Source organism: Colletotrichum jinshuiense, chromosome 5 (genome assembly GCF_051148585.1).
Source record: "Colletotrichum jinshuiense chromosome 5, complete sequence".
NCBI lineage: Eukaryota > Fungi > Ascomycota > Sordariomycetes > Glomerellales > Glomerellaceae > Colletotrichum > Colletotrichum jinshuiense.
The window spans coordinates 2,877-21,822 of NC_139312.1; the positions used below are offsets into that span (position 1 = coordinate 2,877).

At 47.9% G+C, this 18,946-nt stretch overlaps 2 protein-coding genes across 2 annotated transcripts; both read right to left on the minus strand.

Annotated features, from left to right (window-relative positions):
* Window positions 1-1,317, minus strand: EsH8_V_000002 (uncharacterized protein; the record flags this gene model as incomplete). The annotated part of the gene is made up of 1 exon (XM_083272518.1): window positions 1-1,317. The coding sequence occupies one exon, from the start codon at window positions 1,315-1,317 to the stop codon at window positions 1-3; it is 1,317 nt and encodes a 438-aa protein (XP_083125233.1).
* A 2,290-nt stretch (window positions 1,318-3,607) lies between these two features.
* EsH8_V_000003 (uncharacterized protein) lies at window positions 3,608-11,667 on the minus strand (the record flags this gene model as incomplete). The annotated part of the gene is made up of 6 exons (XM_083272519.1): window positions 3,608-5,124; window positions 5,186-5,707; window positions 5,786-5,990; window positions 7,439-7,646; window positions 7,718-7,881; window positions 7,966-11,667. The coding sequence occupies 6 exons, from the start codon at window positions 11,665-11,667 to the stop codon at window positions 3,608-3,610; spliced, it is 6,318 nt and encodes a 2,105-aa protein (XP_083125234.1).
* Between the last annotated feature and the right edge of the window lie 7,279 nt (window positions 11,668-18,946).

Genomic DNA, 18,946 nt, shown 5'->3' on the forward strand with positions numbered 1-18,946 from the left:
CTAGTGCGGACGAAATGACTCCCACATCAGCAACATTTCCCTTGCCGGTGTTTCGCTCCGAGTCGACTGGCCCTCGATCCGTCTGGCCTGAAACTCGAGTGTCTGGCCCTCCCAGTCGACGGTGCCATCGATGAACCCGTCGCCGACAAACGCCAGCCAGCCGGGACCGAGGTTGTCGCACACTTGGGAGCCCCCCCATCCACCGCGGCAATGGAACGCCAGAGGATCCAGGGAAGAGCGCCGAGGGCGCGCGTCCCTCGACATGACGCCGCAAATCGAGGAGAAGTCGAACCAGACCCACAGCCTGTCGCTATCGATGGTGCAAACCAGCTCGCAGTGCTCGTCGAGTAGGGAACCGCGTGAGGACAGGTCCACGCTGTATAGTTCGTAGCGGCCGTTGATGAGGCCAAGGGGTGCCAGCGCCGGGGCCGCAGACTGCCTCTGGGACAGCGGGGGGGCGACGGGGTAGTCGTACAGGCTGCCGGAAGGCGGCTCGTCCTTGACGCCGGCTTCGCACTTGATGCGGCCGCCGACCGCGGCGTTGCCGCGGCGTGCGGTTTGCTTGCGAGGGAAGGTCGGGGGGTCGGCGTCTTGCGAGGATGCCGCAGGGTCCCCCGCCGCCCACGTGTACCCGCCACGCGGGGCTGTCTTCGTACCGGCGAGGGAGCCCCTGACCGGCGTTCTGCTTTTGCCGGCTGCGGGCTTGGTTGGTTTCGCGACGCGAGTCTGGGTCGTCGTGGCGGCCGTCCGGTCAGCCTTTGTGGGTTTTCGTTCCGACGTCGTCTTTGTCGGGGTGGCTTTGGCGGCGGTGGTAGGTTTCGCGGCCGTCTTGGCCCTTTTTGCGGCCGGCTTCTTCCCCGCGGTGTTGACAGTGACGGAAACGCTGACGCTCGACGTTCCGGTTGTCTTTGTGGTAGTGACGACCTCCACCTCGGCGGCCTTCCTCTTGGCGCCGGCCGTCTTCTTCAGTGCTGGGGCCGCTACGGCAGCGGCCTTTTTGTTGAGCGCGGTCCATTCCTTCTTCATCTCCCGCTCCAGGGCGCCCAGTGGCGCCGGCACGGTCACCTTGCCCGCGTTGACGGCCTCCATGAGCCGCATCTTGGCGGTGCCCTTCACCTTGGATGGCGGCAGGCCGTAGTGGAGCAGCTGGGCCTCGTACCAGTGGGCGGGATGATCCTTTGCGCTGCCCAGCGTCTTGAAGTGCGCCTTGAGCTCCGGCATGGTGCATCGGCGGTGGACGTGGCCGCTGGCGGTGACGGAGAAGGAGTCGCCGGCGAAAGAGAAGCCGTTTCGACTGATGGGCGCCGCGAGTGCCATGATGCCAGGATGCGGCGTCGAGAAAGAAGACGATTGAGTGTGAGAAGCAAAAGGATTGGAAAGATGGGAGAGGGCGGATTGCGACTTCCTCGATGGAATCGTCGGGGAAATTGGGTTGCGGGGCAACGCTACGGCACCGTATTTCGACAATGATTGGGACTGGTGAATGGTGAATGTTAAAATAATGAATGAACAGGGAGAGACGGTCATGTCGTTTGGCTTGGGGTGAATTTCCGAGGGGGTGCGGGAAACGCAGGGGCGACCATTATTGCCCTATCAGAGCTATCGGGCAATTAGTCCAATGAGGGGGGATATTTGAAAATGTTGATGAGATAAGCATGCTGTTTACCTCTTCACCTACTGAACGAGAGATTGTGAATCTACTCACAGGTGTACATACATAGCATAAGGTAGTATAGGTAATGAACGAGCGGTACACACTCACTATTAGTGCACGGCCAGTGATTCTCCTTGGGCTTTCTTGAGTAGACAAACTCAAGAATGCTATCCACTTCCGAGCCTACTCCCCCCCCTCCTCCCTCATCCATTCGTTCCCGAAATTCCCATGTGAAGTGTGGTGGTTGGTAGGTAGCTAAATCCTTTGAACGACCATTAGGCAGAGGAAAATTACCGGAAGCTTAAACCCCGCCTCTGCATGGTATTTGGGGGAGGGAAGGGGGGGGGATGTACTGGTTGGCCCGCGAAAGACGTCCAATGATTCGAATTTAGGAACCTCTGTTCACCACCCCTCCCTTCAATCACTCAGCAGGTACCTTGCATTTGGAGAAATGAGAAAGGAGCCAGGAAACAGAGTGTGGATACGCCAGGCACCTCCCGTAGTCGAATTAACGTTTGGGCGCAAGTCAGATCTGAAGTACGGTAGCGCTCGTTAGCCGACCTTTAGAACTGAATGAGAACTAGCCTGGCTGCCTGGGCACCGGCCATCAGTTAGCGCCGATGGACCCGGCCGATGTGTTGGTATCACAGGATACCCGTACGGGTGGTAAATCGAACGAAGAGCAAAACTGGTACTGTATTTTGTAGTTGTGTGTGTAAGGAAAAAAAGAGAGGCAGCCAGCGGAAGCAGCAGTTGTGAAGATATCGCCGTTGGCGACCCGGAGGTAGAATCTCCGGGCCGACTACTGGCACTTCCCGCGGCCTGACCGCCTGCCCGTATTCTGGCTGGGTAATCCGCCACGATGTGTCCTGTGCATTTTTCAGCGCCACGTGCCCTTGTGGGGGAGCCAACCAAAAATGTCAAAGACAGACATCGCCTGCCTGTGAATCGACTGCCCGGAGAGGAGAATGGTCTGTGGCCGAGGGTTATGACAGCTGTGAGTGATTCGGATCGGTGACACGACGGATTTTGGCTCACATGTCTGTAGGATTCTATTGGTGCAGGGTCGCTGGCGCCTCCATTGCAACACTCGTTCCAACCACACCCAGCCCGGCTGGCCCGACGCATCGTGACGCATCTCGACCAATTCATTGCGGCGTTTGATGGGATGAAGCTGAAACGGAATATTTACTGTCCATCTGCCGCTGCCGCAGAGGCCCTGGGCATCTGATCGTTCACCTCCCATCCACGACGACCTTGCCAATAGCAGCACCATCTCCCACGGTCAGGAAGGGCCAAATGCTGTATTAAAAGAATCAGCTCGACTCAAAATAAAACAGCTCAAACGAAAATAGTTAAAGTAGGATTAACAGCGATAATATCCCGCACAGAATTCACATTGACGTCACAACGTATCGAGGCATAGAAGGCCATTAAGCATGTAGGAATAGCAAGCAAAGCGTCAGCCTCGGCATGCTGTCTTACCCGCATTTTATTGACCTCTAGAAACAACCTAAGCATACCTCCAACAGAACGCCGCCGCCGGGGCTTTCTTGGAGATCACCTCAATCTTACTCAATTTGGCTGCAATTGTGGTGCTAAATGCTGTAATATCCTGCAGTAGGAAGTCGCGAGGCGCTGGGGCAGCCTTCTATGTGTCTGTAACGTTATAGATGCTCCTCATGTTTAGAATCTATCTAAAGATAGATAGTAGGATTAATTCTAAGGTTAATAACAGACTAATAAATGCCTATCCTGACGTTTCTAATCTTGCTTAAGTAGATTATAGTATAGCTAAACCTAGTAACCCCTAATAAGCCTAACGTCTGCCTTGCTATAGGTAGAATAAATAGTAGTATAGAGATAGAAATAAAATTAATAATAAACCTAGTTTTTAAAGCTTTTTTAACAGGTTGTAATACGTTCTAACCTGTTAGGTTCACTATATGACACCTATACCCTTTCTACTAGGCGGGTTACTACACCTTGGTTATAGCCGCTAGCAATCTTCTGTAGAGCTGAAGTTCCCTCTAGCTTAAGGCCGTTCTTAATTCTCTGAGAGGCAGCCTCAACAATAACAGGGACGACTCTGCGAATAGCCGTCTTGGTAATGTCAATATTGCCTGGAGCCATTTTCTGGATTGCTGTCTTGACTTCATCAATGAAGCTTTCTTCTCTAGCCCCAGGGTTGTTTATGCGAAGACAGTCGAGCTTGTCCTCCGAGAGCGTCATGAGAATCTGCAAAGCAGCCTCCGCGGCTGCAGCGCGTTTAAAGACTAAAATTGTGGCATGCTCATGAGTACCAGGAGGGGCGTCAGAGAGAAAATTTACCCCGCCGCCAAGACGATTGATAACGCCTTGAATTGCACCCTGAGCGACACTTGTAGTAAACGGCTGGTTGAAGGTTATTCCTTTGGAGATCATAGGGCCAAGGAAGTCGAGGGAGCCATCCTCGCTCAAAATCGGTCGTGTAGGTGCTAGAAGGCCCTGAATAAAAGCTCCCTGCTGCTGACCCTGCTGACAGTATAAAGCTGATCGGTTGACACCTTGCAACATCTCGCGGGGGAGCTCATTTTCAGACTCCTGTATTCCTGTCAATCCCTGCTCATAGAGCTTTGCCATCTGACGATGAGCCAAATGAAGTCCAGCCTCAGTGAGCTGGGGCCGGGCAACTGTGGCAATTGCATCCAGCTTTGGTTTGAACGTGCTGTACTTGGAGCTGACGTTTCGAAGAAGCTCCTGCGTCTCTGGTGAGGTGTCTAGCTTCAAGAGTGCTTGAAGAGAAGCCTCTGCAAGCACTGCTCGTTCGGTAACACCTGATTCGATGACGGTCTCGACTACGCTGGACGCGTTCCTGTCACATATGACATTCTCCGCCGCTCCAATTGTCGAGAGCATGCTACCAGCAACGGCGCTAATGGGACCACCAATAGGTCCAAGGAAGGGAGTAACAGTGGAGACGGCAGGTCCCGCAACTTTGGCCATTGACCTGATGATGTCGAAGAAGCCGTTCTCATCCGAACTGTCCTTAAGGATCGTACCTGGATTAGATATGGTCTGTTGTAGGGGCCTGACCACGTTCTCATGCGTGATATGTCGTAGGGGCCTGGCCACGTTCTCCGTACGAAAGTTTTGGTTACCTTGGTAGCCAATCCTACTGTTACCAGCCTTATCGCCAAGCCTCTCGGTGAAGGACATGAAACTACTCTGAAAATTAAAGTTGATGATACTGGTGTCGCCCCTATCACTACTAGAAGCATAGTTTCTTTCGACATTTAGAATTTTAATGCCTGAGTGCTGTATCTGAGGAAACTGGCTGCTGTCGAAGAGCGGGATGAACTCAATGTAGTTAACTCCATAGGGGCCGCCAATGGAGTTGCCAGAATTTTTATCGCCACCACCACCATAGCAGTGAGTGCCAATACACTCCAAGTGGCTGTTGGATATAAAGATAGGAGCTCCGCATTGACCTGGCGTTGAACCATCATCAGTACAATTTTGCATGGGCCGATTAGATAACCACTCACTTACCAGCGAAAGTTGAAATCTGGTACTCTATCATGTGGCGCTTGTTCTTCCCAACGTCATAGTCAACGTAGGCGAACTCTTCATACATACGGGCACCCTTTTCCACGCCCTTTCCGTTCTGGTCCTCGAGACACTTATCTCCGGGATATCCAACAACGCCTAATCTCACCTGAGCAATGAGAGGAGTGTCCCTAAACCGAAATAATTTGAGATGTCCCGTAAATGGTCGGTTGACCTTGATGAAAGCAACATCGTGAGTTCTGTTTCCAGCCGCCTCAATCCACTCAGCAGTGGTGATTATTTGTTGTCCGAAGCGACCCTGGACATCGGGAGTGCCAACAGAAGCACGGCCACAGTAACCGATGTAGCACTTGACCTCAATAGCACTCTGCAAACGGTGGCCCCAATCGTAGACAACATGTCCCGCTGTTACAATGATGTCCTCTCTGACTAACCAGCCGGAACCCATCATCCAAACACGTTCACCGTTGATTTTGTTGAAACAAGCCTGAATCTTGACGACAGCTAGGCACAACGTCAGCGCATCTCGTATCAGAGAGGTCATATCTTGAGGGGTCCAAGGGCATGGCAGACAGAACCTACATCGAAACTTGCCACCATTAGCGAAGTCCTGAGGGTGTACAGGAGTGCGCTCGTCAACATCGAAGATGGAGTCAGTGCCATTGCTACCGTCATCAGGCAAGATGGCTGACTCCACAGGGAGGTCAGGGTTGGAGGACATGAGGCTCCAAACAGCGGCGCGAGGTGTGGCAGAGGCGTTGTGAGACATTGTTCGGGGACGTATGACCTTTTTATTTTCAAACTTTCAGAGTGCAAAGATTGCTAAAAGAATAGAAGTTTCTTTAAAAGATTCTGATCAATCAATATAAGATAGATATAGAAGGTGAGATCGCTTGAAGGAGAATAGGGAAACCAGGTCCGAATGAAAGCTGATAGAATAGAAAGGTCATTTCAGAAAAAGTAGGAGCCTTATATAATTTTTTTAGATGTAATGAAAGTGGAATTCAACTCGTTGAATCTTGTCATCACCACACTGAGGGCGGCGTGGCGCGGTTTGGCGCGCCTGGCTGCGGAACACTTATGACAAGCCTATTACTGCATAGTCCTCTCCGAGCTACGCATTCCTGTCACAGAACAACTAAGCAGTTTTACCTATTAAAATCACGCTTCCACGCCCTGGCTCGGCACCAGTCTGGTATGGCTTGACTTATTTCCAGTTGATTGCCCTTCCATTGCCTGTATATCATTCTAAGGGCTAGGATACATAAGCCGCGAAGTATGACAGTAGCTCGTTTAGCTACACTAGAAAACTATAGTTAAACTTTTCTGCTAGCCTAGATGAAAATACTAGTGCTTCTTAGGCATTTTCTCCCTTGCGGATCACCTCTTCTTTCTAGTTACATTTAGTACAATACGTCCTCCACCTAAAACATTACTTAAAACGTTTTAAACCTTTGTTTCTCTACAAGTTTATCTGCAAGCAGTGGGACTTAGATGTTAACATGTAATTACCTAGCACTGTTTTCAGATAATATAACTAACGTATGAAATCTAATTTATCTAATGATCATTGGAATGGTTATCGCTTTAGTGATTAACAATATATTTATATATTACTGCTAAGGAGCTAGGTAAAATGAAATTTAGTTTTTAGTGTTGAGCCTAAGATAATGTGTCTACAGCTAGGTTGAATCCGGGCTATAAGGTATTTCCTACTTCTAATCTATATTTCACTTTATAAGACTAACTTTAAATATGTTTAAAACTCAACTCAATGCTTGTATAGAGTATAATTTTATACAAAATGAAAGCGACATCTATTCTATTTATTAGACTTAAAATAACTGCTACTTTATTAATCGCCTTCTTTAATAGTATTTATAAGCAATGAAAAACTAAATGTATCTAAAATGAGCAAACATAAAGTAGAACAAGTTAACAACAACTTAGTGCGCCCCTCCCACCTCTAAACTGGTACCCCATAACTCAGCTCAGCCTGCCGCTAAGAAACTAGCTAAAAAGTTGGGAGCCCTCGTACCCTAAACTTAGTTTGCTGCTAATACTTTAAGCTTCAGCCTTTTTTGTCGCTTTCGTCCGAAGTTTCATCATAAAATACACCATCCCGTAGCACCCAAACACAAACGCGACAACAATGCCCGCGTTCCTCCACCCGTACGACTCATGTTTTAAATTGAGAGTGCGGAGAAAATCTGCACCGTGGGTGTACTGACATACGCGGCAATCGGCCATGGCGTCCGGGTTGAGGAGATTTGTGCCACGCCCCATGCCCAGCTGGTAATCGGAAAGATAGGCACCGCAAGTCTGGTTGGGAGCCGGATTGACCACTGCAAGTTCTCCATCGCTACAGTCTACAGACTTGTCCCATGTCGTGAAGATGAGTAGAGAACTCATGAGGTAGTTGAAGGGATCAATATAGTATATCCTGTGGAATACGACTGTTAGGACACGTTTATTCCGCCTCGAAAACGTGCATTCGTGCTGAGGATTACTCACCAGTATTTCCAGAAATCCTGTATTTGACTGTATGGTACCATGACGCCGCAGAAGGAAACTAAGGTTGTGATGACTAACGGATTAACGAGAGACGCGAATACAGCATTAGGAGTATAGGCGGCGATCATCTGTCCGATGCCGGTATACAAGCATTCGTACATCAACTAAGGCATCTAACCTTCAGTTTCCATGACTTAACAGCACCAGAACTGGTGACATGAATTTTGGGAGGCTGGGGAATGGCTTACGACGACGAAAAAGACGCTTCCTGCGTGCTCAGCTGACGAAGAGAACCCGCATGTAAAGTACCAGCATACGTAGTACAACACGGCACAAATTATCAAGTAAGGAAACTCCGAGACGATGAGACCCGTCACAAATGGTGCCCAGTGATACATCTTGCTCTTTTTCTCACGAGCTTCGTAAATATCGCGACGGTCGATGAACAATGGCTGGAGCTGTGAAATGACTCCTGGCGCTACAAAGATGAGGTTGAACACACTGAAGAGGTTTGATTGCATGTCCGTCAGACGGTCCCCGATCATCCAGAAAGAAAACCCGTTCAGAAGTGCAAGTGTGATATGCAGCGCAAACTTGTTGTTGAGATATTCGGTGTTCCTGAAGAGAGAGACGTTCATGCGGTGCGTAACGAGTCTGATCTGCGTCCACATAGAAGCTGCAAACTCCTGCCCATCGTCAACCACCTTTGGCTCTTGCATAGAGCTTTGTTCGATGATCTCTGAGAGATCCTGCATGAGCTGTGTATGTTCGGGGGATTCCAGCCATATTTTGTTCCAGTCTTGCTGAGATTGACGTCCAGCTCCTGAGACCACTTCAATAATGTGCTCGGCCGGGTTCGCTTCCGGCGGACACGGCTCTCCGTGGCGTCCAAAGTACTCAATAACCGTGGTCGCTTTTTCGCCAATTTCACCAAAGTAGGTAGTCTTGCCGCCCTTCGCCAACAGCAGAAGAGTGTCGAATTGGGAGAATAGCTGTGCTGACGGCTGGTGTATAGTGACAAGGATTGCTTGACCGACCGAAGCCAACTTGCGGAGGAAGCGGATGGTATTGTATGCAGCTTGCCCGTCAAGCCCCGAGGTAGGTTCGTCGAGGAAAATCAGGATGCTCGGTTTCGCCACCAGCTCGACACCGATAGTCAGCCGCTTCCGCTGCTCAACGGAGAGCCCAGCTCCAGGTTGTCCTACAAGAGTGTGTTCGAGATCGTGCAGTTCGAGAAGATCGATAATCTTGTCCACATATTGTAGCTTTTCAGTCACAGGGGTGTTGCGAGATTGACGTAGAAGGGCAGAGAATTCGAGGGCTTCCCTGACCGTGGCCAAAGGTTCGTGGACATCCAGCTGCTCTACATAGCCAGCTGAGCGTTGAAACGAGATTGGCAGGGGATGCCCATCAACTAAGATGGACCCATGAATCGTGCCTTCGGTTTTTCGTTGGGCGAGCACGTCGAGGAGGGTTGTCTTCCCGGCGCCCGAAGATCCCATGAGTGCTCCAAGCATACCAGGTTTGACGTATCCGTTTACGTTGTCCAGAAGTACGCGGGTGCCGTCTGAGGTCTTAACGGTATAGGTCAAGTCCCTCCATGTAAAGATGCTTTCATTGCGGATGAGATCGAGATTGGACTCGTCATCCGATGTGGTGGGAATCGACCTACCCGGAGACTTCTCGACTTCTCTGAACTCCTCGTCTAGATCTCCCAAAATAGGTCGTGACTTTTTCTGGTTCTCTCGGGGAATCAGAAGACTACGTCCCCCGTCTCCCAGAAGCTTCCACTTCGACGTGAAGTAGATGGTGAGTGCGACGTAAACAACCCACCATGCACAGATGATGCCGACGTTGCGCCAGACATGGCTGTGACTGAAGGACATAGCGGCGAGATATTCATCGCCTGTGACGCTCGTGGCACCGACCCTCGCTCCTGCAACACCGACACAAGCCTGTCCTCCTTCGCCAGCGGTGTAACCGGGACCGTTGGGGACGAGGTTAGGTCCCACACATGCAAGATCCTGGCCATGGAACTCATTGCCAAGAAGGGCCTCGAAGCCATAGGCCATGGGGTTGATCCAGAAAATCCAACCAAGCCACGGGTGCATTTCCGATTTGAAGATCATGTAGCCCATGTATACGAAGAAGGCGACGATTGTTAGGCCTGAGACCTTGGTTGCGGCATCGAATGTAGGGAAGGCTGCGCCGATGAGACGGAAGACGGCCGTCATGGACATTGCGGTAACAAAGTTGGTGACCAAGTAAGTGAAGAATGCCCCAGCTGATAGCTTGAGACCGACCATGAAGTATAGAACAAGGCCAAAATGCGTTACTTGAAAAAGGAGAATAGGGGCATCTGCAGCGATTTGTGCCAAACAGATAGCTGCAGGCCTATAAAGGGCAAAGGACCTGTGCTTTGCCAGGATGGGTCTGCCGGTGAAGGAATCCGTGACCTCAGAAAGAGCGATAAGGGCGTTGTAAAGAATTGAGAAAAATAGAGCGCCCCCTTTGAGGAAAAGACCGAGTGAATTATCCGGAGCTGCATAGAAGAGAGAGCCACCAACGAGAGACTGAATGACAGTGGCGCCCTGCTTCATAATAAGTGTACTTTTATCACCCCACAAGATCTGATACTGCCTAGTGATAGCGGCCTTGACTTGCGTGAGGAAGCCAGAAGTGACAGGTGACCGTTTGGAAACCCCCTTGTGCTTCTCGCGGGCGACCATCTCCTTAAATAGGGCAGTGTTCTCTGCAGTCTCGTTGCTTTGAGGATAAATTTGAGTTTCATCCATCATCTTTGTCTTTATAGCCGAGCGATCATACGCGGCGCGAATTTCATCGGCTGTACGTGGAAATGTCTTTTCAAACCCCGGAGCAATGACCCGCTCTGTAGGGACGGTTACGCCTGTCAGGAAGTCTGAGCGATTAGAGCCGGAGTCTCTCAAAAAGCCCTGACTTTCCATAAAAGGAACTGCTTCCTTTTGCGGACCGTAGAACATCTGCTTGCCCTCGTCGAGAACGAGAACCTTGTCGAATTGTTCGTAGATGCCGTTACCTGCCTGGTAGAGGGTAATGATTGTTGTAAGCCCGAGGAGGTCAGTCATTACTCTCATTGCCTTGATCCACTCGAGAGCTGTGCTGGCATCGAGACCCCTTGTAGAATTGTCCCAGCAGAAGACGCTTGCGCGAGTCGTGAGGCACTCGATGATAGAAACGCGTTTTCTTTCGCCTCCAGAGACTCCTCTAGTGTATGCGTCACCCACCTTCGTGGAAGCCGTGTGTGATATGCCAACCAACCGCAGCAAAAAGTCTTTTCTGCGTTGGACGTATTCTTCCGGTGTCCTGATACCGGGTGGCAGATGGTGGGGTGCTTTCATACGGGCGGCAAAGCTGATGGTAGCTTCGACAGATAGTGCCGGGTAAAATATTTCCTCTTCGGTGTTCATGACAATTTGGCCACGGAACTGTTCGGCTTCCTCGGCGGTCATGTTTCCGAAGAAAACGTCGCCTTTGATCTCTTCATAGCCATTTCGATTGTTAGAAAGCACGTTCAGCAAGCTTGTGCAACCAGCGCCCGGTCGCCCGAGGACGAGCAACATCTCGCCTGGCTTCACGCAACCGGACAAGTTGTCGATAATTTTCCTTGTTGGGCGAGACTTGTTTCTTTTGTGGAGAGGGTAGAGTTGTGAGGCAACATTCTCGTTAAAAGTCGCGTCGGTGTGAACACCTGTGATGGTGAGATTGTGCCAGGTGACGCCTAGCTGTCTGGGTTGCTCTCCTCCCTGTTCAACCCACTCTTCTATTGCTTCCTCCGCTTGCGAAATTGGTGAGGTATCCTGGAAGTTTCGCATATGCATATTCGTGCTGCCGATCATGTTGGTTGCGTTGTCTGGTACTTCTTCTCCGGAAACAGGCTTGGCCTCCGTGACTGTCGAAGTGCGCGTCATCTTGGACCTGGGAGCCCGTTTTGCACGACAAAAGGATGTGAGAGAAGAAGGATCAGGCTGGAATTTGGTATAACGTGCCTGCAGTTATTTAATGCAGTCCTTGCTATAATATTTAATCTAGATTCACATTGAAGGAGACAGATATCTTTGAATAACAAGACCTAAGTGCCATATCATGCTTTGTAAGATGATGAGTATTACAGCGCCGATTAGAAACCCTCCGAAGTGGAGCATGAACTACGGAGGATTCTTAGATAAGGACAAAGCAAGTAGACACCAGAAAATTGAAATTTGTGGGCGACAGGCGACCAAGACCTTAGAGCTTTCATGAAAAGAGAATCCCATAATGGTTGACATTACCCAAGGCATAGCCCGGGTTCAGAGGATCGGACGCACATATTGGTCAGAGGCTATTTAAATCAACGCACGCAGATACTCACTAAATCTCGTCTGTCTAAATCCTTCTTTAATACCTTGCAAAGCGCTCAGTCAGCGATCGGAAAATTGGTTAAGCACAGGGGGTGTGGCGCGTGGCTATGCATGTTTGTTCCTGTGGACGGACCTTTGCACCATCACCGTCTCACGCAGGGTGCCAGATACCCATTAAAATAGTTCAGTTCAAGCCTACGATCAATGACTATGAAGACCTGGTGTCAATAAATTTCTTTTGAGTTAAGAAACCGGAAGTGGGATAATCTTTGAATGAATGCCAGACAATAATGATCATCTCTGCACCGTGGGTCGAACTCAAAATACGCAATAATAACCTCTGAGGAGCAAGTCATCAGAGAGGTACTTCATTTCCTGACCGCTGAAGCTACCATAGATTGAAAGATGGGGATGAAGTATAAGGAAATGCATGTTGAGCATACCACTCTCTGGTCATCAGAACCTGGCTGCAGCGATAAGGTTCGAAGTGGTCCCTGCGTCATCGACCAAATTCTCGGGTCCCAAGCATTTGTAATGTGACCTGGGCCATGTTACCAGCGAGTTATTTGATCAGTAATGGTGCCGAATAGACCAAGGCCCAATTTTAAAAAGCCTCCGCGGGGGCTTTAAAAAGCAAATTCCCCAGTGTCCGGGTCCCATCCGACGATTTCTATTGCGTTGAAGCACGTTTCCTGCATCCCGTCGGCACAAGGTCCCGAATTCACTCGCATCAACCATCGATTTTCTATCCGATTTCCCACCTGTTTCGTTGACACTCCGACGACCTATAATGGGCACTGGATTGATCCATCCGTCTCAAAGACGCGTCTCTTGTGATGGCTGCAGAAAACAAAAGTCAAGATGCCAACGGCTGCAACGAACTGACACCAAATGTTCGCGGTGTATGACTCTAGGAATAGTCTGCACTGCTGGACGGCAGAAAAGGGTTGGGAGACCACGGAAAGCGGCCGCCTCTCCCGCAGATCTGGCGGGCAAGCATTTCATTTCGGGAGCCTATCCTACTGTACCAGCGAAGGAGTCCAGTCCCCAAGGGTTTCTCTCAGGTTGCGAAGAGTCACTTTGGTTATCAGGAGAATCTTACCGTCAATATTCAAACCACATCTTCTCGAATTTCGTTTCGTTGCCGTTTCCAGCCGTTTGGGCTGGTGACGTTCAATACGCAGGCACTCCACAATCAGCCACCTTGGAGATCGATTCCCTATTTGGAGATTCTTCTTCTTGGGACTTATCCAACGCAGTAGAACTGTCTGTTGCTGGTTCTGCGATGAGATCAGTTTCAGTCGAAGGAAACTCGGGGCTTCCTTCACTATACTCCATATTGGCCAACGCATCACCCGTCCAAAACATACGCGACTCCGCATTGGAAGCTAAAGTAACTACGCTCTGCGCTGGCCACGATGCAGCTGATCCTTTCGCTGCCTCAAACGCTCTCACCAAATTGTCTCAGATCAATCTCGAACTATCCGTCCGTTTAGTTGCTACAGACAAAAGCAAACAAATCATTAGTCTCGATTCCATAATCTATCGACATGGACCTCTGTTCCTCAACAACTTCACTCTAGCTGGGTTCATGCTGAAGGCATCTAAAGACTTCTTGTCGACCCTGACACTTCTCATGATCAACCAACCAATTAGCACCCTATCGCAAAGTTCTCAATCAGCTATATTTAATTCGAATCTACCTCCGCCGCCATCGTTATCCACTCAAGAGAAACTCCCTCTTTGGTCGCACACTCCTAACCATGGCACTATAAAACCTTTGTCAACGCCGCTTGTCTTGACTATGACGAGTGTTCTTGCCCAACTCCTTACCCTGCTGGAGACAATACTTGAGCACTTAATTCCACGTATCAGGCGCTTACATATCGAACCAATCTCGACCATGCCAGATCTATCCCTTGGAAACATGACGCTTGCGGAACCATGCACGCAAGGCATAGTATTTTCAAACGTAATCATATATCTCCTTGAGAAGATCGAAAGGGTTCTAGGAATCGGCGATGGTTCATTCGACCAAGAGGGATTGCTATCGGAGAGACAGAAAGAGGTGCTTTGGAGTGGGCTGGGGGCAGGCCTTGGAATGGGTCCTACTTCTGGCGTCACACGGTTAGCTAATGCACGGAAATCATTTCATAAGGTGATATCTATGCTTCATCTCGTTAGTTGGCGTTATATATAGATGCATTTGTACATGTAATCTTTCGGCATGTATGGCTGCTAGAAGGGACCATAATCCATTGCATTTTGCATCACTCCCTTGATTTTCTGTCATTTAAGTGTCCAAGTAGTATTGAAAGCAATTCGGTTAAGAATGTCGACCACACTTCTCAACAAGCTGGAATCCGTCAAGTGCGCATTATCGTTGACACAAACGTGAAAAGTCTTCTTAAATAGATTACTAATATTTTATGCTGTGGAAATGCATTCAACTATAGTGTACCCTATCAGAGTTGGTAGGATGTCAGCTAAAAGACTTCAGAGTTTTTGAATAGTAATCAAGTCCACTTATAATTAATAACACATTTCCAACAAAATCTCAAGTCGGAGACAATTACTTAATGCAACCCTTTTGTAATTCTGCAGGGTGGCTTTGATTGGTAAAGCGTCTAAAATGGAGATGGCAGGATCCTAGAATCTCACACATCGAAGTCGTGTGATCTGTTATCAGATAACGAGTTATTAAGATACAATTCCAAGCTGTATGAAGTTGAAAGTTATACCAAGGTGAATTAGAGAATTGCGTTAATCTCAACGAGACGCGGACGAAAGATAACATTTTTCTGGCGATGAGCCGGATGATGTCATGTGAAAGGTACGTTGCAGCCTTCCCTGGTTCCTAATTCCAACGGGACTTTTCAAATCACGACATAATATCGTCAATTGACGATAAACGCTAGCGGCGTCATGGCTCCGATCTTCATCTCCATTTACGGACCTTTTACAGAGTGCCATGGTCATGCCGTGTCTAAGGAACATTATTGTTCTGGCTGAGTATGAACTCGACGATGTGGCTCTTCACGTCGATATGTCTACATTGAAACTTGGTTCAAAATCCAGAAACCTTGTATGAGTAAACAAGGCTGCTGAAGATAAAAGACTTCGCTCCTTCGACAATTGCAAGCTCGTATGCCTGCATTTACTAGTATATCTCTGTCTTATCTCCACAATTAAAGCTGTCAAGCTTCCCAAAGGCACCCCAAGCCCCCCAGATTGTCTCGCGAAGAGAAGCCCCTGAGGCGAATTGCCATTCACCGGCTCAATGGTGCCTATCACAACGCTGAACTGCAAATCTTTTGGACATGGACTCTTTTTGTTACGCGTCAAGGCTCCTATGTTGTAGAGGCTGGGGTTAGCCAGATCGACGAGCGATCGTGAGACACTAGGCCCGAGGCGCCAAGGAAAGCCCTGACCCTTGGGGCCATGCTGATGACAGAAACGACTTGAAATGACTATTCTGAGGAAATAATTCCTAAAGCAGATAAACAATACCTGATGCATGATGTTCTTAATAATCATCTGTTGGCTTAGTGGTTGATGATAGCTGCCGAGATACTTGAGCAAAGTTTTTATTCCATGTCGGTTTGACGGTTCATGGAAGAGGTATGACAAACCATTCAGTCAAATTACATATTTTCCCCGAGCACTAAGCCCTAATGAAGCAAAACTCAGTTAACGCAGTCCTCCAAATTACATAGGCCTCCGCGGCAGTTACGTAAGGAACGCCGCCATTTGTCATTCCCTGACATTGGTGACATGGTCTCATACACGTGCAAGGGTGCTAAACTAACACACTTCAGATGGGTCTAGACAAAGTTGAACTTGGTTAATAATCACTCCGCTATTATGATATGATCAAACGCATAATTGTGTGTATTGAGGTGGCATGATGACAAGATCGGCTTGAGAATTGGCTGCCTTGAGGATGCGGAGGCCTTGACTCAGTGATATCAGTAAATTCTCAGTCTGACGGATTAGATGCCGGATAACTTTGTTTGCAATGGGCTGAAGTATGGTTGGAACTTATTCCCCAGTCAAGCGGGTACCAACATCTGGCAAATTCCTCTATTTAAAGATCGGGTTAAGAGAGGAGTTTAACTAAATTCAATCCCTAAACTCTCATTCAACTATACCCGAATTCATTCACATTGAAGTCCTATAATGGCTGCCACCGAGCTCACAGACACTGCCGCGGTCGAGCAAGCCATCGCATCAATCGATCCTAACAAACCGGTCTATATGCTTAACCTCCTCAAATTTCGTCCCCTTGCGCTCTACGGTCCTTCCACGCCAGCTGAAATCCTCTCTCTCCCTTCTTGCAGCGGTATTGACGCATGGCAAAAACGCTATGTTCCTGCTTTTTTTGCGCTTCCGACGATGACCGGCACTCGAGTCCCATTCTCAGGCAAAATAGTTGGCAAGGTGCTAGGGCTGAAGGATGATGAATGGGATGAAGTGGATCTTGTAAAATATGAGAATATAGGGGTTTTCAGAGATACAATCATGAGTGAGGAGTACGCGCGGACGGCAGTTCCGCATCGAGTTGCTGCCCTTGCCGATGCGAGGTTATTCGCTTTGGAGTTTTCGGGTTCAATCTAAGCACCAAATCGACTATCGGAATATAAGCGAGCCTACATCATGCCATCTTGGGCTGGAATAGCCCAGATCCAAAGTTAGAGACTTAGGATCAGTTTTAATAACTTCTAAGAGATGTTGGCTTTTTTGTATAGGAAGGTTGGTTTTATGCTACCGCCTGGCTAAGAAATATATACAGGTAGATAATAGTACTCGTTAAGCAGCGGTTGTGACTAGGAAATATTGAACGCGTTTTCTCCATATTGTAGACCCCTGAAATACTTGGGATTCCGTCAACTTCGTTAAAGAATAGATATACTTAAATTCTATATATATATATAGTCAGTGTTTTTGTAAGCTAACTGTGTTTCAAGCTCTAGGTCTATTTAGGCTTAAAAATACCCAAACTATAGTTTACTATGGTTACCTATAGTGGTGGTTCGGTTTTTATAGGTAAATCATAAGCGTAATTTATAGTTGCGTGGGTACTATAGACTATGTAAACCATAGGGACGGGTAGGGAAAAAAACCATAGGGATGGTTTATAGTTATTTACTGGTAATAATTAATTATAATAATCTTTTTTTAAATCCCTAAAATTTATTAAACACTAAGTAACACTTGAAATATATAGATTAACTTAAAATAAAAGTTCCTCTATAGGTTTCTTATAAATAAGTTATATTATTTAGGATTTAATAGGGTATTAATATTTTTGCTCGTGGTTATTATAGTTAAAATAGTTTTTTATCCACTGGTTATAACCACACAAACCACAAACCACACATGCTAAAATTACCCATCTACCCACACTACCCACCTACCCATATAGGTAACCATTTCAAACCATGGTTTGAATGGTTTGAACCACAGGTGGTTACCTATGGGTATTTTTAAGCCTAGAGTGTCTATTGTTTATAACCTTTTTCTCTGTTAGAAGTTAAATAGCGGTATAGACATAGCGCTGTCCTTTTAATAGTAGACCACGGCAGTATGCCCAATTGGATTAGCAATCATATGGTTTTTACGATCCACCAAGTTAACAAACATCACCAGTAGCACACAGCACGGCGTCAGAATGAGTGAAAACCACAGGTCGGGTTCCTATTCCTCCTAGTTTCCTACATGCTTGGCACCCATACGGGATTGTAATTTCCCGGTCCCAAAGATGCTTCTCAACTCCCCATTACAATTATTAGGCTTCAAATTATCAACAAGACATCTCAGCCTTGCATCAAACAGTACAAGTCTCACTTGATACGAGGACCACAACCATCAAAGCGTGTATGCTGGGCAAAATTCATGAACAGGATAACTCCAACCCAATTAAATCTCACACTTAGAGACACGAAGCTAAAGATAGCAATTCGATGGAAAGACAGCTGGAAGCAATGAGTAAAGCATTTTTTCCGAATTAAAAGGTTAAAGCCCTGACCAAAATCACGAGAACCCAGAGTAGAGGACGAAAGATTTGTCCCTGTCACCTGCATCACATCATGCATGCTTAGGTTGATAGATCAACTTTCCTTACATCGACCATGTCCCCGCAGCACTTGCTTTCCTTTACACCCCGTCATCACAACAAAGAAATCCGCGAATACTTGAATTCACTTCGCTTAGTACAGATCGTATATACTTGGTTTGATGTTGATTTGTAAACTTGTCAACTTAAGTTTGGTCTAAGCTGTCAATCCTTGCATAACAATAGTGCTTTGCACTCACCTGCGGCGCAGCTTTGGAACCTAATTTCATTTTATGTTGCTTATGGCTTGATGTCCCTAAGCTTTTCAGGTTAGGCTAGACTCACGACGACGTGTCTGGTGACTAATTGGGAGAGGGCCCCTCAACCATCAGAAACGTATAACTCCCATCTCTCCGTCTCTCGCCCTATGCCTCTATCTCCTCTTTTTCTACGGCTTACATTTTTATACCACACTATTTCAATTCAATATTTTTCCTTCAATACTTCCTTTTTGATTCAGTGTTCAATACCGTGAAGTCACTATTAATGAGAGCCCACCAAGTAGTCGGGGCAGCTGCTGCTATATTCGTCCTAACTTACCATGTCTTGGAGTCCATGGCCGTGCAACGCCCCTAGCTCACCAAGCGTGACATTGTGTCCTACATTCAATACCGTCAACACCTGCACTCGGTAGTAAAATAACTATGAGGGTTTCTCCTGTCATGAGATCCGTGACTGGCGCTTCGCCATCAGCCCGTGTTGGATTACATAGCCAGAATACAGTGACCCTGTCAG